Source organism: Stegodyphus dumicola, chromosome 11 (genome assembly GCF_044657685.1).
Source record: "Stegodyphus dumicola isolate Sdum_Otavi_A_Nest chromosome 11, ASM4465768v1".
Lineage (NCBI taxonomy): Eukaryota > Metazoa > Arthropoda > Arachnida > Araneae > Eresidae > Stegodyphus > Stegodyphus dumicola.
The window spans coordinates 123,396,320-123,423,023 of NC_140778.1; the positions used below are offsets into that span (position 1 = coordinate 123,396,320).

The 26,704-nt window shown below is 30.1% G+C and overlaps 1 protein-coding gene across 1 annotated transcript in view; it reads right to left on the reverse strand.

Moving 5' to 3' along the window:
• The window catches only part of NAT1 (N-acetyltransferase 1), a 64,539-nt gene that overhangs the window by 30,169 nt on the left and 7,666 nt on the right, over positions 1 to 26,704 (reverse strand). The window contains exons 5-9 of the mRNA XM_035364169.2: positions 19,042 to 19,108; positions 12,647 to 12,909; positions 8,147 to 8,257; positions 7,071 to 7,266; positions 1,013 to 1,117 (exon numbers count right to left, since the gene is read on the reverse strand). Of these exons, the coding sequence (XP_035220060.1) occupies positions 1,013 to 1,117; positions 7,071 to 7,266; positions 8,147 to 8,257; positions 12,647 to 12,909; positions 19,042 to 19,108 (742 nt within the window). The remainder of the gene's footprint in view (positions 1 to 1,012; positions 1,118 to 7,070; positions 7,267 to 8,146; positions 8,258 to 12,646; positions 12,910 to 19,041; positions 19,109 to 26,704) is intronic.

The window sequence follows — 26,704 nt, forward strand, 5'->3', positions numbered from 1 at the left end:
TAAATTTTTCATTGTTCTATGTCTTAAAATTAGAAATTAAAGTTAATGATCTAAAACTGCAATAGTATAATTACAGTACAAGTGAAAAAATTGACAGTTTCACTCATGTGTGTGTCGGATTTGTGCAATGCTTATGGGATCCCACAAAACTTTTGTAATTATGGGGTCCTGGGGTTGGAAAAAATGTCAGTGATAAAAAGGGGTCACGACTGAAAGGGCTCTGTATTAAACAATGTGATTGCCTTGTATGCTTCTACCGGAACAGGATTATTAATCGGTTAATGTCTTATGTGAGACTTACATTTTTAAATCAAATTATATGTAATTGAAATAAAATAACTTTGTGCAGAATTGAAGATGTTTAGTGAAGTATCATACACATTTCCTAACTTTGTGAGAATGAAAAATCAGAAAAAAAGTATAAATTGAATTTGAAGTGAAAAATGACAAATATCCAAATATTTTGACACAGCTATATGGGAGGCACTTATCATAAAAAATGACAAATTATATACAAGAAATTAATTCCAACATACTAATAGTATTTTCTTGCTTTTGATAAATGGTAATTCAGAAATTGTGCTTTAAAAACATTTAAATTTCAGAGATTAAAGACACATTTAAAAAAAATGGTCAAAATAAAAGATAAAAACATTTTAAACCCTGACAGAGAGAAAAACAAAAAGTTTTATTTTTCTAAGAAATGCAGTTTTAACCAATCACTTTAACACATTTAATGATACATTATTAAGGACTGAAATGCTTCTAAAAGGCTGATCTAATATTGTTGATTAACTTTCTACATGAGCAAGTATATAATATCCACTCTCTTCATCTATCTTTTCTAGATTAAAATATTTTTCCTTTGTTTCACAAGTTATCTTATCTCTTTCTGCCACTAAATGCTAACATAACGAAAAAGAGAATATTTTAAATATATGGAAAAGGGAATACAAAGACATATACTTTTTAATTGTTTGTTATTAATGAATACATAATAACTCTTCCTCACCAGATCCTCCAAGGCCACCTCTGGCAGGACGACCCATGTTACTAGAGTAAGCAGGAAATGTATCAGTAGAAATAACACCAGGTCCAGTCCCAAGAGAACCAACACCTATAAAACATAATCATAGAATTTTTTTTTAAATTATTATTTATATATTTCACAGGTTACTATTTAAAAATTTCAGTGTAGCAAATATTAAATTCAAGATCACATTGTGCCATTATAACCATTATTGTCTTGAAAAGACAAATTTAATTTTCCATTCCTTTTTGAAAGCATTCAAGACAAAATAAGAATTAATTATATATACAATTAATTTATAAGAATTAAATTAATTATAATATAAATGTAATAATGATATTATTGGACTTCTTTCATTTCTTAAAAATAATATATACTTATATGTGCTTAAAACAATATATGCATTATCCTAATTAGTGACACTTTATTGTGCTAAATAAAAAGAATTGACAATGGACCAACATCTATAATAAACATAAATTTTATGATAGTCTACAACATAAAATCAGCAAAGCCTTGTGCTCGGGATAAATTTAGTCAAGAACTTAAAACGATTTCAATGGATTGCAGATTTCTGGAAATTTTTAGAAATCTGCAAGATTACTGCAAATTTCTTTGCTCCTGATGAAGAGGAACCCGTACCCCTTTGTCTTTGAAATTAAAACATCATTATTGGTTTGTCTACAAGTTATTAATCTTTCAGTAATGCAAAAAAAGAATGAAATCGTCATTCTATAGAAAATGCATCACTACTGTAGGTTTATTTACAGGGTCACTATTAAATAATTTTTAAAAAATGTCTTGCAATACAATTATTATATCAAAGTGCAACATAATATATCTACTTCCAACAGTACAAACATTAAAAGTATGAAGGGAATTTTGGGCACACCTGGAAATTCCTTTGTCAAACATACATTATTAAATTATGTTTAAATTTTGTTTAACTTCTTGCAAAGTTAATATTCAGAAATTTTTACCTTAGCACATGACAATCATATTTTTTTGCTCAAAAGAAAAATTATGCAGTTAATTTTTCAACAGTATATTATTTTATATATGCCTTGCAAAAAACGGGAGATGTAGAAGAGGGAACATTCTCCCGTTCTATTGGACCAAATGTCAAAATTTAACTTTTATATACCCTAACTTGCACTTTCAAGACATGAAACTTAAAAATATATCTTTTTTCACTTTTTTTTTTTTTTTTTTTCAGTTTGACCCAAGAATAATTCACTTGGCAAACTTCTTAATTTATAACAACATATTTTTCTTTCCTTTTCTTCATTGCACATGAGTGGGAAGATGGTCATCTTTTATTACTTTCAAATAATTTTAATAGTGTAAATCACATTTGGCGTCATTATCGCTTATATCCCAAATTTCAAAATGCACTAATATGTAAATTCACGTAAAAAGTTATTTAAAAATATACATTTTAAAAATAAATCATAAAAAATGGGGGAATTCTACTTGGAATGAACCTCAATTTTGAAATATGAAAGGAAGACTCGCATAAGTTTAATAAAAAAAAAAGAGATTTTAATAAATATATACCAAATTCAATGAACATGGAGAAGTTGAAATTTTGAGAGCTAATTTTTTAAAAACTACTCATATGAAAAATTAGTGCGTTATTTTAGATAAAGTTCGATTTTGTGTCAAAATCCCTATATTAGAACAATGCTATATATAAATCTGATATATCCTACGTCGCGCTTTCGAGACATGGAAAACGCAAGTTAAATTTCAACAAATAGAATAATATAAGGGGATATATAGAACTGTGCCATTTTTTGTGTGCAAGGTGTACATTATAAATTTTATGTGAATTATTACCTGGAGCAATATGTAAACAGAAATATGAGTTACCTTATAAAGTATGCAATAGTAACTGATATTTGCCATTTGTTTAAGACTGTATAACATACCCAATATAATACTATGTTTCACTTCTGAATTAATTTTAATAATTAAAGATATCAGGCTAGAATGAAACCAGATAATGCTAAGTAATGGTGATAGAGAGCAATGTAGACAAAAAATTTTTGAACAGCAGCCTGTAACATTATGATACAGCAGGTGAGAGACTCACAGGAACAAGTATTACAGGGTTCTTAGCCACATTTTAGTTAAAAAAATACGCACCTATAAGCACTTTTCAAGCACATTTTAAGAAAAAAAATAAGCACCTGTCTAATTACATCATACACAACTGCTTAACCTTAAAAATTAGACTTGTAATTTAAAATATGAGAAATGCAGTATTTATTAAGAGAGAATAAGCATTACCTCAATCATGGAAAATAATTACTTTTTTTTTTTTTTAAATTTTAAATAACATTACAATTTACAGAACTAGTTTACAATGAGAGAAAAAAAAAGCTATTCAGAACTAAACTATATTACAAGATTTAATGATGAAATTTCAGTTCAATATAGAGAAAATAAATAAGGCATATTTATTGTATTTGCTTGGAACCTAATAATAAATACAATTTATTTTTCCACTCATATTGATATTTAAATAATTTAAATCTAAATTCTGAACATTTTCTAAATTTTCATTGTATATCAGTTTTCCCTTAACAGATATTGCAAGCAAAGTAATTTAAATAAAAAAAAAAAAAAAAAAAAAAAAAGAGGACCATTTCTGAAATCAGAAGACAGAAATTTGCTTCATGCAGTCATCCTTTAACAATAAAAGCAATAAATTAACTAACCCGCATACTTGGAAATTGGCGAATATTGGACAGTCGAGCGTAACTTGAATAAGAGGAGCGGAGGAGGGGGGGGTAGACTGTAGCCGCTCTTTAGATTTTCCCGCTAAATAAATGCTTTTGACATTTCAATATGTGCATCATATAAAACATATATGTGCATCATATAAACGGAACTAAAAAATATTCTGCTTAGCAAGCACAGTTAAAACTCTTTTAAGTGTTCATAAACAAATCTCAGACTGAACATCAAAATTAATTATCTCTGCAAAAGATCGCAAACGTTATTGCGCAATACGTGAGCCGTGAATTACGTGATATTACGCAATCGGAATCAACAGCCACCGGTGTTGGGAGAATAAAGAACTAAATAATTGGGGTGTTTTTGATTCTAATTTTCAACAGACAGCGTTAAATTTACGGAATAGAATCATTCTTCGCTTGGGTTCGTAGACCGCAGAACTTTTAGTCCTATTCAATCCAGATAGGAAAGTAACCAAAAAAAAAAAAAAAAAAAAAAGAGGTCTGTTGCTTGTTTTGCAACAAATATTCAAGATTTTGCGGAGAAAGGGGAGAACCTCCCAACCTTCGTACTGTATAATGTATTGGCCAAAAAAATGAAATTATTTTGACTATTTGATTACTTTCCCTTTATTTAAGCCATTCCGAATATTATATTATTCCTTAGAAAGCTAATCTGCGTTAAAACACAACCATTTTTGGAAGTTTACTATACTTCAGCAGTTACTGCAACTGTGCTATTATAAACATTCATACATATACTCATAACATAAGCATAACGATCATAATAAACACGAATATGAACTGACCAAGCAGAACGAGAATGCAAATTTTTAAGATCTTGACAGAAATTCAAACGTGTGTAGTATTTGGGTGGGAGGAAAAGATTACCGAATGTACGAGAATTTTCTACTGCTTTCCCAATTCTTTGACCAATAGAACGACGGGCACCTGTCTGTACTCCGTGCAGACCAAAGGTTATGTTAATGCAGAAAAAGTGGGGAAAGCTATTTCCGGGAATATGATTCACCATGTGACATTCCATATTAGGAAGAAAAGTTGTTTATTTAGTTTCAGCTTTGGTACGAGGAAAAATTGCGCTTTCATTTAAAAAAAAAAAGCACTGAAAGCAAAAAATAAGCACTAAAAACAAAATAATAAGGGCTTTAAAAAAAAGTAAGCACCTATAAGGGCCTTTATATTTTATTTTCAAATATAAGGACTTATAAGCACCGCTACGAACCCTGTATTATTATGTTATGAGCTGATGACTAGGGCCGACAACATAATAAAACACATTTAATTTACCTAATATCTAGTCACTAAGGCATCTGTAGATAGACACAGGAGAGGTAGACGCAATTTCCTGCAAGGTCAGCATTTCAAGAATATAAACAAATAAACATGCTTTCTGATTTTTTTAAGATATAAAAATAGTTTATTTAATGATACAAAAATATTCATGATTTAGGTCACTTTGAAAATGTTGGCACTGGTGATATGCAAGTGAAGATTAATAAAAGGATCTATTCTCAGAAAATGATTTCAAGACTATATTGCAGCATCTATGAACACATGAGAAAGTTTACACATTTTAATAATTGAACAAAAAAAACTACTCAAATTTCACATGGAGTACACAACACTGAAAATACAATATAAAAAGGGGGAAAACAAATACATAATTGCATACTTATACAGTCAAAAGTCGTTAATCCAGACACCCATAATACGGAATGATCTATTATCCGGACCTCAAAACTACAAACTTTCTGTGCATGCACATAATATGTTTACGTATGCGCATTTAATGTATAACGGACGGTATAAGCTAAGCTAAAATTATCTAATTATCTATTTCAGTTAATGTTGCAGATTGCGTTGTTCCTTAATTTTCGAATTGGATCTGGCTTATTATTTTTTGCACACTGTTAGAGCAATTTTATAAAAGTAAGCTTGAACTTTCGATTACGTCAAATAGAATTTCCGATGCTGGAGCTTCCAAAGGATCTATAAAGCGAAAGTATGTTACGATGTCCATCAAACAAAAAGTGGAATTGCTACAAAAAAATGGATAAAGGCATATCCTTTGTTTTTCTAACTATTCCGAAATCTGTTTATCAATTTCACGTTGCTCCGCGGGGGGGGGGGGACATCGCGGCACGCAACGAATTGGAAGTTGATCTGTCAGCACTATTCCTATCTTCAGAGCTGTTTTTATTTTATTTGGCTTATAATTCCTTACTAAATGTAGTATTTCATCTCGATGTACTCCGTCTTTGATATGATTTAAATCAAATTCATCGTCATTATAATTCGCTTCTGATAGTGAAGAAAGTGACACAGAGGTTAGTGAAAACAAAAAAATTTCGATTGACAAATTAGTCGGCATTCTCAACACAGCAATTATAGGATTTGAACAGCGAACTTTGTAACTGAACAAGAAATTATGTCTGTTTATAGAATTAAAGAGAAAGTTTTATCGCATAAAAAGAAGCAACTTAAACAACTTACATTGAAAGAAATGTTTAATAAAGTAAACAAATAAATATTAAGCTTTTTTTTTTTTTTGTAAATTTTGATACCCTTTAGATCATAATTGTTCCTTTATTTCATAAATTACGGTTTCATAATTTTAAATTTATAATTCCTGCATGCCATCTTACCAGATTTAAACTGATGATTTATAATCCGGAATCGCCGAAGTCCCGACGAAAGACTTTTGACTGTACCAAATATTTCCCATTTTCATAATAAATTTAAGATCTTTAGAAAACTCATTACAAAAGAACATATGAGCCTATTCTCTGCTACAAAGAATAGGCATTATAACTTTACAAAAATAGGACTGTTTGCATAAACACCTGACTATGTCTTACGGTTACTTTCTGACACCACTGCTCAAAAATTAAACAACTGATCTACCGTAATACCTTTAAGAAGAGTTTAAGATTTAAAAATTTTAGAAATACTTTGGAGACTGAAATCCTCTTTTCAAAAAATGCAGAAATTACAAGATGTTTCTGAAGATGCTTGAGACACTGGAAATGATATTTCTAGTATTACAGTTAGCATGAAAATTATACCAATATGTATGCACTATGATCTTTCCTCCAGAAGTATCAAACAATAAATCCATTATAAAAACTGCTAACTAGATTTAATACTGTACTGCTAACAAAATAATTAAAAAAAGAACGTAACTGTCACAAAAACAGTAAAAATTCATATTTTGGAAAAGAGATAACTTGAATGAGTAAAAAAAAAAAGGAAGCTGATAAGGAAAAGCAAATACAAACCAATCGGAATGGAACTGAAAACGTCATCCAATCCACTGCGCAGTTTTCCCATGCCAAGAATACCACTGGAAGCAAGAGACATGTTACGTGCAGGAACAGAATAATGCATATAGACTCCAAAGTCTCGAGCTGCATCATCTCTCACTTGTTGGATAGTTTTGGGTCCATGATCAGAAAGAACTCTCCGTGGCACCCACTTCAAATGCAGATGATAATAATATAATTTATATTACTTTATACAGTAGAAAAGAAATCATTTGACATATATATATTTGATTCATTCATAACATTGTTTAGCGTATATTTTCTATTCAGATTTTTTTTAAATACCCCACTAAATTTTTTACACCAATTTGGAGTGTATACCTAAGAAGTTATTCCAAAATAATCACAGTTTGTAAAATAAAATCAGTAGTTTATTTTTTTAAAAAAATCAGTTTGCTTTATGTTTCATATTTCTCAAGTAAATTTTCTAATTTGTGTTCAAAAATTTTAATTAAAAACCCTTTTTATAAATGTTTTCAATTAAAAAAAATTGCCATTGAGCAGATATTTCTTAAATATATTTTTAAAATCAGTTTTTTTCTTTCATTTAACCAATTCAGAGATTAAATACTTAATTATAAACATCTAAATCTTAAATAAGACTGAAAAGGATAATGTCAAATATAAGCTTTATACATATCTGTATTACTCAGATTTACTTCATTAGCATTTTGTACATTCCAATTCATTGAACAAAATTTTAAAGAATTAGGTTTTAAAAACATAACCATTTAAATATTAGGGCTCCCACTCCACCCCCTTTATTTTTTTATAAAATATGAACAGTTTAAAAAAATGAGTTGCGGAAAAAAAATTGTTTAAATTTATACACAAAAAACTGTTATTTACATCTAAATAATTACTATATTAAAATTCTACTATTTACATAAGAAAAGTTCTAAACATACAAAGCATTCAGTATTAAAAACTCGTACTTCAAATAATTCATACAGTTTTTAATTGTGACAATTAATGGACATAATTCAAAGTCCCCCCCCACACACACACACAAATTAAAAATTAATAATTACCCTGTTCTGTCGAAGCTCCAGAACATCCTGCAACATGAAGCGAATGCGAGAAGGCAGTTCAAAATTACTGGCAAATATTTGCATTCTTTCAAAGTACTGATCCATCAGTGCCTGCAACAGGATAACAATGAATGAAATTAATCAGCAACATTACTTCACAGAACAGAGAAAAATCAGTGCATTTTGTAATAGAAAGGTGGCAACATCTTGCAGAATGGCCTATTTTTTAACAAAAAACATTTCCCTTGAAATATTTTTAATTAAAAAAAAATCAATACATTAGTATATTCTTAATGGTTTACTTCAAATAGTAATTTAAAATGGGTGTTGCAAAAGATTTTATGGACAAGTAAGAATGAACAAAAGTATGATTATGGCTGTGGCTTAAATTACACTAAGCTTAGGGGCACCAATACATCCAAGTGACCTCCCAAAATAAATAATACATTAACACATACTTTACATTTTTAAAGGTATTACATGCTGTAATTAGTAAAAAAATTAATAGAAAGGAAAAAAAAGAAGAAAAACATAAGAAAATAAGATTAAAAATACTCCAAATTAACTGGGGACAAATCCAACAATCCTTGTCTTAAAAGGGGATAAAGTAAGTTTGCTTACTGCATACATATGGAAAAATTACCATAACAAAACCACTAAACCAAATCAAAACTGTTTACAAAAAATACAAGGGGAGAAAAATAACACGAAAAGCAGATGACGTCATGAGGTCATGGTGTTCGGGAATTTTTATCTACAACAGTATACAGTTTGACTGTACATAATACGAAACATATGAACATTATCAAATCATGCATTTAATAATAAATTCCTCAATCACAAAAATAAATCAACTGTGGAGACATTCACCTGTTTCACATTGACTGCCACTCAATGAAATACAATGTGTGGAAATAAAAACATTTTCTTACTGTTTTGTTTTGAGACATATTCTTTCTGTTTTTAATGCTAATTTAATCTATATAACAAAAGAAATTTACTTTTCTAGACTGCACTGCTTGGAAATATAGGTTAATTATCAACAGTATTTTCAATTAATTATAATACTAGTTCTTCCTATTTTTTTTTAATTAATCAGTATCTTAAGTGCCAATGTTATCCCCTACTACACCAGTAAATTAGAAGTTAACTGCATAAGAAAGAAATAATATATCTGAAGCCTATTTCACTGAAACAATTGCTCACATATAGCACATCACTGGATTAGATCTTTATGAAGTGGCAAACAGTATAACAGACACATTTTAATATAGCATTTGAAATGTCATTTTTTTTTCTCGGGGAGCACAGAGAGAAACTGATTGACGGGGTCTTAGGTTACAAGGTATTTGATGAGCGAGTGTTTAGAATTATAAAATTTTAAGAATATTTTTTGCTGCCTATGCATGTAATAAAATCACCTAATTATTGTTCAATACTGAAGAACGGATTCAACAAACTAAAATATTTTTAGGAACAGGTTCTTAAAACTGGAGCGAAACAGTTGAATGCAATAAATGAAAAAATTTTTACATAATTTTTGTATAACAAAAACAAAAAACATACAATTTCATTACCAAATCACAGATATAATTTAATGAATTTTTTCTCATTTTGCAGTTTATGAGTTGTGTTCATTCGTCTAAACTGTGAATGGCATCAAATGTAATAATAATTTATGTCTGCGAGCTTTGAAAAATTTCAACTGTTTATAATAGATCCGAACATACGTTTTTGGGTTTAAACGTTAAAACAGACTAAAAGGCATTCGTGTTTTGTGCATTTATGACACATTAAATTTTTTTTCAATACATTTGAATTTACATGTTCATCAAAAACATTTTTGAAATTGCTGCAAGACTTATCAAACAAAGAAACAAATGACTTATTTAACAAGGAAATAGCAGTACATCTAATATTACTTAACTGAAACAATCGCTCAGGTATTAGACAGTAGCCTTATCTATATTCCGAGCAACCTGGCAGTCTTAACATTACTGAATTGCATCCTTATGAAGTGGCATATAATATCATAACATAGCATCGAAATGCAATTTTTTTCTTGGGGTGCAGATGGCGGACAAGCTCTTTAGTTACTTAAAAAAAAAAACTAATTGAACAGGAATCCATGCAATTCAAACTAACAAATTTAAGTTTATAGAAAGAACATTTCACATGTGTAAAACTTATGATAAATGAATTGTTAAAATGAAATGAATAAACTGTTATGCATATTCTCTATAGGAAAAAATGTAGAAAAATGTATGAAACATTTTCTCTATAGGAAAAATGTATGTATCATCTAGAACAATGAAATTTGGGCTGAAGTATAAATGGGGTTATACCAGTTGTCTACCTTTTGTTATAATACTGCATTTTAAAAAATCTGATGTGTACACCATGACTTCCTTGTATGGAATATTAAATTATACACATTTTTTTCCTGCATTTTGCATTAACTTATTTCATTAGATATATATTATTCATTCAATTAATTCAGTTCTCATTTCGTGACAACGCAAAAATACATGAAACCTGAAATATCTTTATTAAAAATTGAAAAATATAAAACAAAGACAGTTAAAACAATTTTTACAATTAAAATAAAAGTACCTACGCTAAAACAAGCAATTCAGCCAGCGGGCAAGAAGGCAGATTTTTTGGTGCACAAAACTTAAAAGTTTACCTTTGGTCTCCCTCGGCAAAAAGACACTGAAGGCACAGGAACTAAATTGGTTATGCATCCTATGCTGAGTCAATCAATGGGATAATAACTTAAATAATAATTCCAAAACGGATTAAGCATGATTTAATTCGCAATACTAAAGGAAGACGTTATCTTTGTTGATGCAAAACCTTGGTTTCTCTACTTTCGCAACAAATCCACTATTCTGCTAAGTTTCAAATGCAAATAAATATGACTGCTATGGTTAAAAAGTAGGTTTAGCTGCACTTAAACAACTTTTAAATTGTTGATAATTCTATAAATATTGAGTGGAAGTTAAGACATAAAAACCTTAAGCAGAAGATAAGAACAACATAATTCAATCACAAGCAAAAAAATGCACAATTTGCAAACATATAAGAATAAAGAAAGTGAGCTCACCGAGCCGAATAACAAAGTCGGTATATATATACATTTATATGCTTTTGGTGCGGCCAATTGCCACCAAAAAGGGAGGTGCACAACTATATGGTATAGTCCTATATATAAAGTTTCAACGTTCTGAGGCTACTCATTTTTGAGTTATGCGAGATACATACATACATATGTACAGACGCGACGAAAAAAGACCTCTTCCGATTCCATTTTAAATTAGTTTTACAATTTGTTTTGGAAAAAAAAAAATCCTTTACTCTGTCCTTACATACAGACGTCACACAAAAACATCGTTAAACTGCATTCAATAGCAGTCAAAATGAATATTTTCATTGAAATATGGTACCCAGAATTTTTCGTTATTACAATACTTCCTTCACTTCATACAAGGAAGTAAAAAAAGCATACAAACAAAGCCTCAGTTGCTTTGATTACGTCTATCCTGACCATTATATCAACCAGATTTCTTATCCTCTTATCAAGATGGTTCTACAGGTTCAATGTTTCTAGACAAGAAATGTTACTGAAAAAGACAAGGCCCAGCCTTGGTAGGTATTGAAAAAAGTATGTTCCATGAAAATCAGAAGTGCTGCAGCACATACGTATGTGCCAATGGATATTTTTGTAAAATTACTAATAGTTTTTTAATACTAAAAATAACCCTATAAGGATTTTCAGCAAATTTTTAAATATATATGTATCATGCATACACATTTTTCCTTTGACGTCTTCAGCATAAAACAATTATAATTAAATGATCACCTATCTCAGTAGGTTAAATTACATAAAAGTTATTCAAACTTCAAATTTAAACATGTCAAAATAAAACAATAAAGATTTACACAAACTGAAACATAAGTAAATAAAATATTAAATCTAAGAGACGTAAAATGTATTCTAAGAAACATTTTATAAAATACCTATAATTTAACAAATTTTCAGAAAATACAAAAACCTTTAGAGAAATAACAGGTATGGGTTTAGCTATGGGTTATGCCATTCATCACAACAAAATACCTTAAAGCTGTCAGTTTTAGGGTAGGCACTTTTGCAGAGGATTCTAAGGGAAACTGATGCACATTGACAGGAATAAGTTTTTTGTTAATGGGCACCAAATGCATAAACTACAACTACTTAATGGCCTTAGACATTGGTAAACTTGTATTAGCCAAGACACACTTTTAGAAAACTCTTTAATATTAGCAAACAATGGTTCGGCCCTTAAATCACAGAAAAATAATTCACATAACCTGTTTCCTAATAACTTCTATAATTTTTTTACTTAAAGAAATAAAAAAATATTATTTGATTTCGCAGATCTTCATGCACATCGGAATAAAGAACTCCATAAATGGAGTAAAATATTATATTCAAAAAAACACTATTACACATAAACTTACTTTTGCTTTTTCAGTATCAAGTCTATGTCCTACAGTTTTCATTATCTGACAGAGGCACTCCAGGTCTTCGGCCACGTCTTTAATAGTCTGCCTTTTCTTTTTGGCCAAGAGTTGTTGCACACACTGATGCAGGATTGCTTCGTGCAATAAACCCTGCTTCCCCAACTCACCGATAAATTTAATGTTTCCCAACATTTTATGTTTTGCAATTCCACGCTGTTCTTCCTCTTCTGGACTGAGAACGCCATCTTTCTTGTCAAAGGCTAATGTTGAAGAAATGTTTGTAAATTTCTTTTTAGAATAATTACAATAGATATAAAATTATAAAACTTATCAAAATATTCTCTGGGTTGCCACTCAAAGAGGAGAATGAAATTCCCTGACTATTCCAGGTTTTCCAGATATGTTTCGAGAAAATTCCAGTCTATCCGCGTAATGTACGTTGGCTGTGCTAAGAGGTAAATTAATTATGGTATTACTTGTACTGTGTAGCAAATTCACTTAATCATTCAATAAATCCCAGAGGACATTTATTCTTAATTATTCTTGGTACACTTTCTTTGATAATTTTGTTTACTTTTCCGCTTAAAAAACTTAATAAAATTTAAGATATATACATTGGATAACAACTGTGTGTTTTATTTAATTATTACTCATGATCATCCCCAGTTCAACACGAGGCTAATCCGGTTCTTATAAATCACAACGCAATGCTAAAAGTTACGTTAGATTTTAGGTAAATCTAATTTGTGTGAGGTGTATTCTTAAAAGGCACTTTAACACTTGAAAACACAAATATAATTATAATAGGAGTTGTTTTCTCCACTGAAGATTGAGATTAGAATCTGCCCAATCTGGAATAAAATAAGGCTTTTTTTGCAGACATTCTGCAGCTAAACGAAAGAAAGAAATTTATTGAATGATATTTTTTTACTAAATTGAGGTATTTTATATTTATTTCGCAGCATACATAAGGAAAAAATATGTGCATTAAATTTCGTGATGTCATCATACTGCTAGAATTAATTTCAGGATTATGCCAGAGAAAATTTCCTGAAATTTGGAAATATTATTTACTAATGATAAATAAATTTAGAGGGAAGAAGCAACATTAAATGATATGAATAACATAAAAATAAAGATAATTACTTAAAAATTTAATTAGAATAATCAACGATATTTTAGCGAATATAGTTATATTAGTTATATATGGTTATCTTAGATGATTGATTACTATTTTTTTAATTTACTGCAAAATGAGACAAAGTATTTATTAAAAAGGAAAGAAAAGAAAAGAAAAAAAAAAAAAAGATTTTGCGGTAAAATCCTAGTATACGATACGGCCTTCGCATGATTTTGAAAATTGTCGCCAAGAACAAAATGACCTGTTTACTGCTCATCATCATGTCGCCAAATCCCGCTGTATGCATGGAGATTATTCTGACCAAAGAACATCTATGTAAAAAGCGGAGGGAAAATTTGCCAAGGGATTTGACGACGGAACGGCTAGAATTTCCTTCTCCGCGATGTGTACAGGATATTGAGAAACATGTGTTAAGAAGAAACGTTCTTTGACAAAAAAGAAAACTACGAAAATCCGTTTTTTAAATTATTGTGAAAAAGCCAAGAAGAAACGTTTTATCAAAGAACGTTTTTTCTTGGATTTTTCGCAATAATTTTAAAAAACGGATTTTCGTAGATTCCCCCCCCGTCAAAATAACTAATCCATGAATTAATTTACTTGCGCCAAAAAATATTTTCTTTTCCTTTAGAGTTTAAAGACATTTTAAACGATATTCATTTTATGAACTCTTGATAACGTGACCTTCGAACTTCGACACCGGTTTCGAGCTTTGGCAACAGATATATCGTGCATGCACAGCTGTTTCTCGCTATGATGGAACCGAGCCACGTCTGTTGCAGAGAGGTTTTCCTTCTTTACAATACATATTTTTTTAATTCTAACCTTCATGGTACCGTACACTAGGATTAAACCCATTTTGTTTTATACGAGAACAGGTACTTTCTTTAGTTCATGCACTGCACATGCGATTCTCGAGGTTACTCGAAACCAAAAGTTGCGGGAAACTTGCTTTGCCTTTCTAAAAAGACAATCAAATTGGAGCTGCAAAAATTGGCCTATGCCAGCTGCCCGAATGACACTCATGTGATACACAATTCGCCAAAAAAGTGATCTCTTCCGACATCGGCGCAAAACTCGCCTTTTTTGGCGGGATCGTTGTATGAAATTTCCCGACTTTTCCAGATTTTGACTAAAACACTTAAATTCCCTGACTTTTCCCTGAATTTTTTGGTCAATTTCCGAATTCCCTGACTTTTTCCGGTTTTCCAGGTAGCGTGGCAACCCTGTATTCTTCATCCCACAAATAAATCAGTACGCAGCTTATTTGATTTACTTATACATCACATCATATAAATATTTAATTATGTCAAAGATAAACACAAGCTTTTAAATTATTCAACGGGTTATAATTCTGATATTCTTGACATAGCCTAAAAAGAAAGTAACTAGCAAAGCTTTTGTGAATAAAAATGATATAAAATCATACCAAAATAACATAGTTGAGTATTGTGTTCCTACAATAACAAAAAATTTAGCTAATAATGTTTCTGTTTTAAGAAGATAAAAAATACCAGCTTATGATATGTCCAAACTATCCCTTTACTAGGATTTGGAATTACATTACCTTTAATTCACACAAACATAAAATGCGTCATATAGCCCCAGACATTTCATAACCTGGCCTAACTGGATTAGATTGTTTGATTTAGGTTGGTGTTGGTGTATTTAATTATGGCAAAGCACGCTAGGGCTATCTGCCTGAGGGGAGGGATGCCTTTCGTGGAGGACTTTCTAAGGGAAACTGACTCGTATACACGTTACATATGGGGAAAACCACGAAAACGCCCATGCAGCCAGCCCGTTCGCGGGATTCGAACCTCGGACCGAACTACCAGTGTTTAGCGTCTTTACCGCTCGGCCGCTGGTGGGCTTGTTTGATTTAGGCAGTGGGACTATTTGCTAAAACTGCATCTTAAAGGGAGATGTAATCTAAGGGAACTGTACCCTTCTTCCCTCACCATTAACATTTCAAGAAGTCCAGACATGTAGAAGACTTGTTTTCAACAGAACAGGGCTGTGGAGTCGGAATCAGAGTTGCGTAGATTTTTGGGTAAAAGGAGTCGGAGTTGGAGTCACTAAAAAACACGTCAACTCCGACTCCAGTTTGAATTTGAAATGAAATTAAAGTGAACTGAAAAAAAATTTGATGACAAATTGAGTTAATATTTTTATTTATGAACTATATAGATTAATAAACAGTTATTTTCTATTTTATTGACATATTAGTAAATAAATATAAGGAAGCAGGATGGATATGATATTTGCCATTATTGATTAAACTGATTCATTTAGTTACTAATCTCATTGGTGAATTGAGGTAACAGCGAGCAGGAAAAGAAGCAACGCAATGGACTAATATTTTACCAACAGAAAGACTGTGGAATGATCTTGCAGAACTGGAAATCCTTCTTTCAACACCATATATAGTCACAAAAAAAGCTACAATCTGAAGAATTAACAGGAGACGAGAATGTTAGAAGAAGTAGACAACCTTAATGTTTCACTAACAGAAAAACTGTGGAATGATCTTGAAGAATTGGAAACTCTTCTTTCTATACCGTATATAGCCACCAAACAGCTACAATCTGAAGAATTAACAAGTGGCAAGACTGGAAGAATGCGATGTTTGTTCTTTCTGAAATGGAGGGTTTATTGCATTTTTTCAAAAAGAAAAGAAAAACTAGTTTGCTAGACAATAAGATCGCACTGGGTTCAATATATGTAGATCCAAAACACCAAATTTTGTTAGATGACAAACAAATTAAAAAAGCAAAGAAAGACATCCATGAACTTTCATTAAAAATTAAATTATTCTCAGAACTGGAGTATTCAAATCAGGACAGTCAAACTGCTGATATTGCAACTGAGTCTCTACCATCTTCTTCCACTGATGAATTAGATTTTGAGAAATATTTGGATAATATTGAAAAGGCTACGGCAAAGTGAATGAAAATAAAGAACCAAGAGCCTTTAGATATAAAAGTGAAAAAATACAAACAAGATTTATACACGGCTTTTGAAGAAATAGATAAATATGATTGCTCTTGCATGACACCTCTTTTAGAACTTACAAAAATCTATCCTGAAAAGTTAAGGAAGTAGCCATAATAGTAACAGTTCTTCCTACTCAAGTCAGAGTGGAAAGACTCTTCTTAATTCTGAAGTTTATCAAATTGGATCTATGGTTCTCTAACAAAGATCTTGCCAAAGTTTTACTGTTTCTTAGAATTTACTAATGCTAGTTTTTCCATTTCATAATAAATGCTAATTAATATAAAAAATTTGCTATGCATCAATTTTTATCTGTAGCATCTACTACTTCGTTAAAAAAATAAAGCTGTACCCATGTTTATATGTTTACATATATATGAAGAAGTTGGAGTCGGTCATTTTCCCTACCGATTCCACAGCACTGGTTATAACAACTGACATAAAAATCACTTTTTTATAATCGCAAGAAATTCAAACTTAAAAAAAAAAAAAAAAAAAAAAAAAAAAAAAAAAAATTTAACACGTGGTTTAAGACCAAAAAGATAGTCTAACCACGTGGTTTAGACTATCTTTCTGACCCAACACATTGTGGTTTCAATCTATCCTATGAATGAAAACTGGTACTGATAATAATGTACAACTGTTTGTGTCACAAAGAGAGAAATGAAATAGTCTTACCAGCTGATAAAGAAACAGCTTGTGAATAATTTACTAACCGTCACTTCTTTTTCGAAGAGGAATTTAAATCTTAAGATGAACTGTAACATGATGCCCCTTAAAAAAATCCAAGCAAATTTATACCTTCTCCCCCAAAAAAAGATGGCACTACCCTGTGCAGATGGAATGGGAGAAACTTAACAGCTTTCACAAAAACATGGTATTGGTTAGACTATTTTATCAACTGTTGACAGCACATTTATACTGAAACAACTCTTTAACAATGTTAGACTGAAAGGTTCTCCAGAAACAGATCAGATAAAGTTATCAGATTAATGGTCATTCCTATTTTTGCAGGTTTCATGAAATGTTACATGCACACTTACAAGATTTTTAGTCCAGCAACAGCATACAATTGCATTTAGTTCATGTACTGATTATATTAAAGATGGCAGAATAAACAAAAGAGAAATTTATTCATTCCTCTTCCCCTATTTAAAGGAAATACCATTAAAGTGAAGTATTTGTACTGAGATCCAATACATGTACTTTGTAAATTTGAGGATATGTTTCACTGCATCGGAATACAGTGGTTGTAAGAATTCCAACAGAAAAATTTTAAACACTCTATATCAATTGGTGTTGGCCAACTGTGACGAGCCAGTTACTTTTCTGTAGCCTATCAGAATGTAATATTAAGCATAGATTTCTGACTGTGTGTATATTTTTAAGAATCTTAAAACCATTTTCAGGACATCAACAATCAGAGAAGCCTTCTTACTTGATTCCAACCTTAAGATTTAAACACAAATATGTTTCATAGAAAGTAACTTCTAGATCACAATTTTAATTTCTTTCAATAACCTCACCTTTGGTCTCTGTTATTATATTTGGAAAACCATTTACAAAGATTATTTCACTACCATCCACACATCCCCCCCCCAAAAAAATTACTGCCACAAGAATTTTAGACTTACTTTTTTAGAACGCATTCTTAAATATTTGCTACACATAATATATCGTGCAGTTAAGAGTCTTTAAGACACAACTTGAAATGATCCTTGAAGACAAAGAAATAGTTACTGTTTTAAAGTTTTTTAATGTAAATACTCTATTTTTCCTAATTTTAAAAGTAATGCTCATAAGCTAAAATATTATGCATATTACAAATAGTATTATATAGCAAACTATGCTAAAAGAAGAACAATCTCATTAGTATTTTCTTTTTTATTAAAAGCTGACAAATAAGATAATTTATGTCTATGCTAATTTACATTAATTTATAAACTATAACTAAAAAATGAAATATAAAATTTACATAAAAAATATACTGCTTCTATAATAATGATTTCAAACTGAAATAAGGATATCATTACTAATTATTTCCTATCAATATTTTTCAATAAAACAAAACTTTACAACTTTATATAAAATATGATATTAAAAAGCTGTTATTTACATTATTTAAGTCACCTAATATCTAAAATTTACTTAATTAGATATTATTCAAATATACATAAACAGATAAATGAATTTCAGCATTTAAATATTTCACACTTTTCAAATGTATGGGTTCATAAAAAAATTGCTATTAGATGCATACCGTCACTGGTTTTCTTTCGATTTTCAAATTCGTCCTGGCACTTAGCTAATAAAAGGCGACGGAATGTCTATAAAAAATGAATTAAGTAATCAGAATTTGAAAATCAGTGATTTTTCTATAAAATTCAATAACAAAAATAAATTCAAACTAAATTATAATTCAGTTTTTTAAATGACAAATTATAATAGGAAATTTAAGAATTACATGCTCATAAATAATAACATATCTGCTTATAATAATAAAAATCCATATTACTTTAACACCACTTTGCTCTATTTCCTTAAGCATCTAGTCACAAAATGATTACAAAAAAAAAAAAAATTTAACAATTCTAACAATTACAGGTCAGGTACAAATAATTAAACTAAAAAAAAAAAAAAAAAGGAAGGACGGGAACTCTAATAAAACATATTAAAAAAACTTGAAATAAGTACAATCATTTTTAAAAGCATCCAAATTTTTGCAATTTTTCTACAATCAGAATGGTGATTAGAGAAATCATCTGCCATTTTGCAGTATCAATTTCCTTATGTCTTTTGACTATGACATCCTTAATAGTCACAAAATGATCAATGTTGTTAAAACACAAATGTCTTGTGTTTTAATTCCTTTGCATCAAACAAACCCAAAATTTATTCCTTTTAAAATCCCAAAATGAGAAGTTATAAATTTGTTTGAAAGAAATTCAAACCTCCAGGAGGTTATGTTAATGGAAGTCTAGCAATTACTTTTCTCTAAGGGGTCTTTGTCACATGCTGCATCTTTACAATTTTGTCCTGTGGGTAGAACTGCAATGATACACATTGATAAGCTTTCTAACCTTCCACTTAGCATTTACAATTATTTCACTATTTTACATTTCTAAAATTACAATATTTATAATAGGAGAACTCTAATGTTGATAAAAAAAAGGAATATGTATTTCAAAGATAAATAAGATTTATTATTAAGGAAAAGAAAATTTTTTACCTAAATGAAATTTCAACACTTTTTGTAATATATACACATTTGTAAAGAATGGAGAGGATACAGTTTTGTTTTTATTTAAACATATAATTAATAACACTAATGATATTTTTGTAAAATATTAATTCATTTACACATATGTATAATATTGGGTCATATTAAAAGTCTCCATGCTTTTTTGCCACTAGATGGTGTTAAAGCCTATATATTCGGCAATACTCATACCGATTGTCTCAAATGAACATGTGCTTAAAAGGTGGTATTCGGTTTCCATTGTTTGTGAAAATAAGTTTTTTTAATTCGTTGCTCTTGTAAAAAGGTATATGAATTTGAAAATCAGTGAAATATATCTGAAGAAATACAATATGTGATGCTTTTTACTTCCTTGTACGAAGTAAAAAGGAAGTATTGTAATCGCGAAAAGTTTCAGGCAGCATATTTCAACGAAAATATTCATTTTGACCGCTATAGAATGCAATTTAACGATGTTTTTGCATGAAATCTGTACGTAAAGATAGAATAAAAGATTTGTTTCCTTCAAAAAAATTATAAAGCTGCTTTAAAATCAATTCTGAGGAGAATTTTTCGTGGCGTCTCTACGAACGTATGTACGTACGTTCGTATCTCGCATAACTCAAAAACGAGTAGCCTCAGAACGTTGAAATTTTGTATGTAGGACTGCTATAACATGTAGATGTGCACCTCGTATTTTGGTTGCAATCGGCTGCACCAAACATATATAAATATATATATCCATTCTGTTACCCGGCTCAGTGATCTTGGTTTCTTTACTCTTATATGTTTGTAAATTGTACATTTTTTTGCTTTAAAAATGATTGAATTATGTTGTTTTTATCTTCTGGTTAAGGATTTTATGCCTTTTGTAAATCTGTGTGCAATTATTTTGAGAATTATCAGCAATTTTTAAGTTGTTTAATTGCCGCTAAGTCTTTTTTAATGGCGGCCATTGATGTTTACATTTGAAACAGGAGACCAGTGGATTTGTTGCCAATCTAGAGAAATTTAGCTTCGCAACAACAAAGATAATGCATTCATTTATTATTGCTAATTAAATCATGCTTAATTCTTTCTAGAATTTTTTCGAGGAAATAAGTGTTTGAGATTTACTTCGCAATTTTTAATATAGATATTTTGAGTTTTTATGTATTTTTGCCTTCTCGCGAAGTGAGAACTGAATTAATTGAATGAGAAATACTCAATCGTCTGTGAAAAACTTTCTTTTTTGTTTTGTTTGCTTAATTTCTTTTATACATCATTCTAGCTTTATTATAGTATTTGAATAGAACATGTGGCAACGATTAGATAATTCTATTCTTTAAATGATATAAATTTTGTGCATTATGAGTTATAATATGAACGAAATATAATACTGTTAAGTGAATCTAGCGGCAGAGTGTCGCTATGGTAAACAAATACTAGAGTGAATTTTAAAGAATGCATTTATTCTATTGTGGTTGATGCGCTGTCGGCGAAGTAGATTTAATTCAATCCAATAAGTTTAAACGAAAATTATGCCTAAACATTATTTTTACTTCCTTGTACGAAGTAAAAAGGAAGTATTGTAACGGCGAAAAGTTTCAGGCAGCATATTTCAACGTAAATATCCATTTTGACCGGTTTCGAATGCATTTTAACGATGTTTTTGCGTGATATCTGTACATAAGGACAGAATAAAAGACTCTTTTTCTCCAAAAAAATTATAAAACTGCTTTAAAATGAATTCTGAAGAGAATTTTTCGTGGCGTCTGTACGAACGTATGTACGTAGGTATCTCTCATAACTCAAAAAAACGTAGCCTCAGAACGTTGAAATTTTGTATATAAGACTACCATAGCATGTAGATGTGCACCTCGTATTTTGGTTGCAATCGACCGCACCAAACTTATATAAATATATTTATATATATATATCCACTCTTACCCGGCTCAGTGACCTCAGTTTCTTTACTCTTATATGTTTGTAAATTGTACACTTTTTGCTTTAAAAATAATTTAATTATGTTGTTCTTATCTTCCGGTTAAGGTTTTTATGCCTTTAGTAAATCTGTATGCAATATTTTTAGAATTATCAACAATTTTAAAGTTGTTTAAGTGCCGCTAAGCCTAATAATATTTTTTATGGCGGCCATTGCTTGTTTACGTTTGAAACAGCAGAGTAGTGGATTTGTTGATAATCTAGAGAAACGTAGCTTCGCAACAACAAAGATAACACCTTCATTTATTATTGAGAATTAAATCATGCTTAATTCTTTCTGGAATTTTTTCGAGGAAATATGTGTTTTAAGATTTACTTCGTAATTTTTAATACAGATACTTTGAGATTTTGTGTATTTTTGCCTTGTCGCGAAGGGAGAACTGAATTAATTGAATGAGAAATACTCAATCGTCAGTGAAAAACTGTTTCTTTTTTGTTTTGTTTGCTTAATTTCTTTTATACATCGTTCTAGCTTTATTATAGTAATTCAATAGAACATGTAGCAACGATTAGATAATTCCTTAAATTATATAAATTTTGTGCATTCTGAGTTATAATATGAACGAAATATAATACTGTTAAGGAACCTAGCGCCAGAGTGTCGCAATGGTAAACAAATAGAGTGCAGTTTAAAAAATTCATTTATTCTATTGTGGTTTATGCGCCGTCGGCGAAGTAGATTTAATAAAATCCAATAAGTTTAAACGAAATGCAAGAAAAAATGCGTATAATTTAATATTCCGTACAAGAAAGTCATGTGGTGTACACATCGGATTTTTTTACTATAAAAAAGGTAAAAAACATGCCAAAGAATTTGTGAAGTGTATGGTGAGAATGCTGTGAGTAAACGAAGGACACAGGATGGTTTGCTCAATTCCATTTCCGAAATTTCGATGTCAAAGATGCATCTTGCTCTGGTCGGCCAGTCACTGAATAAGTTGATGAAATTTTGCAATGGAGCAAGATCGGCATGTAAGCTGTCAGGAAATAGCGGAGGCACTAAACATCAACCACATAACAGTTTGGAATCATTTGAAAAGAGCAGGCTACAAAAAGAAACTCGATGTTTGGGTGCCACATGAATTAGCGAAAAAAAGAGATTTGATTGACCAAATTATTATGAGTGAAATTCTGCTGAAACGCAACAAAATCGAATCACACACATCTTTGATGACTCGGAACAAATTGGCGTAGCTTGGTTGGGAAGTTTTGATACACCCAACGTATAGCCTGGATCTTGCTCCATCTGACTACCATTTGTTTGACTTGCTCCTTCTGACTACCATCTGCGAAACTCTCTTGATGGTAAGAAATTGGCTGACCAAAGCGCTACTGAAAATCACCTGGCCAAGTTTTTGATGATAAACCACAGAAGTTCTAGACCAATGGAATTATTAAGCTACCCGAAAAATGGCAAAAGACCATAGATAATAATGGCCAATATGTACTTAATTAAAACTGATTTTCAATAAAGAAACTTTTTGTTCAAAAATGTACAAAAAAAGCGCTAAGACTTTTTATATGACCCAATATTCTTGCTTATCCCTATATAACACATTTATAACACATCTATTGACCTAGGAGGAAAAATAAATACTTAGCTCATTTAACAAGCTTTTCCAGTCATACATGAAAACTTTTCCTGCATTTTTTTTAAATAATTAGAAAATAACTCAGTAAATCAATATCATTTAATAGAAATTCAAAGGGCTATAAAAAATATCTTCATTCTTCATAATATTTCATAGTACAATTAATTCATTTGCATTTTGCACCGAGATTTAATTTCTGCCTTGGATACTTCCGTGGGAATTTTATGACTTTGCTACACTTCTGATTTAAGCAACTATGACTACGGTGCTTATTAATCATTAACTGCTTTTCTATCCACTTTTTGCTTTAGTGTTATACTGTGCATATATACATACATACATACATATGTATAATACAAAAAAAGCTATAAAATCTTAAAATTTATAAAAAGAATAATCTATTCTTTCTTCCGTTTTCTTGAGTCGTGCCTCCCTCTAATTTTTCCATTATTATTATGTCTTTTTCAATTTCTGCTCACTTTTTAATATTTTTTTGAAGTGGAGGTCGACGGTTCTCAACCAAAGGTACTGAGTAAATTTTAATCTTAGGTCCCTGTTTACATCTGGAATCAAATTTAACCTACTCGATTGAAAAAATATTTCTTTATCTGTAATTTAAATAAGCTTATGAAAATTTAATAAAAGGAAATAAATTTTGCTTTTTACTTAAATGTAATTAGCATTTATTATATTAGTTTAACTTTTTACAAAAGTGTTGATCTTACGATAAAAGGAGGGAATCGCATTTCAAACTTAGTTAAGTTACGAAAGTGTTATTTTAATTCTAAGATTTTGAACATTTTTAGCATAAATTTTATACATACAAGCTCTTATTCAAACAATAATAACTCTCACATCAAATTTTAAGTACAAAATGAAGAGAAAAGGAAAGGGTAATTTTGATATTTTTTTAATTTGCTCAAACTAGAAATTTGATTGACATTAACACCCGATCATTGTCATCAGTTTGGTGAGTTCAAAGTTATGAATTCTATCTAAACACAATAAATTCAACAACAAAATGTAAGTAGTTTTGCCATTTTATATATGTGTAGGTATGAAATACTTTTGCTTTTATTTACAGTACACATACAGAAAATCACCCAAAAGTGCTCCACAAAAACATGCTTCCTTAGGCTGATATTCTTTGCATACTTTGTAAAATAATAAATCCCTTTTTTCCCTATTTTCTTTGTTAATTTGGCCATTAACTTAACATATGAGTAGGGTAGCTTCTTGAGAAGTATTTCTTAAGAAAACAGGCTAATATTTCTATTATACATTTTTCAACATCGAATGAAATTTCAACATCACCTCTTGGCTAGTTCTTTTCAAATAACAGGAAACAAATTAATGACTAACTTTTTTATCCACTTGCCTACAGATAACAAAATATATTACCTCTAAAAAAAAGCTTTTTAAAATATAATAAAATATATTACCTCTAATAAGAAGCTTTTTAAAATATAGCAGAGTGGAGTTTGAATTATTATTAACCAACACAACCTTTACAAAGGCATATATTGCATTCCCATGTGATCTGAATTGAATAATTTGCTTTGGATGAGTGTATATAAACTGAAAAGAATTTAAAGTGCACCTTTCTTTCCATAAATCTTCTAATTCTTGTAAAAGTTATAACTCAAAAGTCACATACTTTTTTTGTTGAGGAAAACTTGCCATTAATTTAATTATATAGGCATTGTTTCTAGTAATGCCCAGAAGAAACCAAAACATACATATTCACCATTTAAATGACTTTCTGGCAGCTGCATTTGTTCTTTGATCGACCATACCTGCTCCTTCTATATACATGTTACATAATGCAAAAGAATGTGGGTGCAAAAGAATATACGAGAGCATAATGCAAAAGAATATATGAGTAGGGTTGCTTCTTGAGAACTTCTTAAAAGAGGCTAATATTTTTACTATACATATTTCAATTTCAGTTTTGCAGCCTACTTTCCTTGTGTTCATTTGATAAAGTTATTTTTGTATTTATAAGGTGTATTTGTTGATAATATAAAAGTCTGTTCTTTATCTACACACGATGTAAATAAGAAGTTTAGAAATTCTTAACATGGGAAAGTCAGACTTCCATTTACAATCTTCAGTTTTAAATCTGTAATGTTGTTTGGCAGTAGTTTTCTGCTTGGTATAATTTTCTTTAAGTATAAAATTTGGATCTAATTATAGTAAATTGGAAACATATCACCAACTCCATGGTAATAAAAATCCAGTTCAAAGTCACACCCTATGCTACATACAGGCATGAACAAATATGTAACAATGTAATACCTTAGCCTTTTGTCCTTCCTAAGCCTTTTATTCACCAAAAAATTAAATATTAACAATTCGGCAAGCACAAAAAAACACAATAGTTCAAGCTTACCTGACTTGGACTTAAAATGCTGTAAAAAACATTTAAATTTAAATTATTAATAAAAATATATCGATGTAGTTCAAAACAATCTATAAACCTAACAAAAAGATCGAATTTCTGTATTAAAAAAAGTGTTCAGATCTTTTATTTTACTCCCATCATAGATAGGAACATGAAGCTTAATTTTTAAAAATCTATCTCTACTAACCAATTTCTTCACTGCCATAGTACGGGACCGAGATCGATAATCCATTTACATTTAGTAAGTACATATTGTTCACAACCCCTCCTCCCCCCAAAGAAGAGCCCACTACATCAATAATATCCCAATTCATATCTTCAGTGCTACATTCCCCCCCCACACACACAAAATTCAGCAATTTATTTGTGCTCCTTTTGATTAATTTACAGAATTCCTCTAACCTAAGCAATTTAAAGTAATCGGAAGCAGATAACTGAGATGGCAAATCTTGATAAAGAACAGTTCTGAGATGAAAATTCCAGACTTTAAAGTTTTATTGTTTACAATATCTATTCAATTTAGCTTGAGACCATTCAAAAACACACGATTTTCTTCACTTCCAAACACCAATATTTTAGGCAGAAACATTTACTTCTTGTGTCAATCTTATGACACCTAAATATTTTAAAACTACAAAGCAGACCAGCAAGACTTCCAAACTGCAAGGTGTAAAATCGATCCACCAGGTAAAACTTATGAATTAGA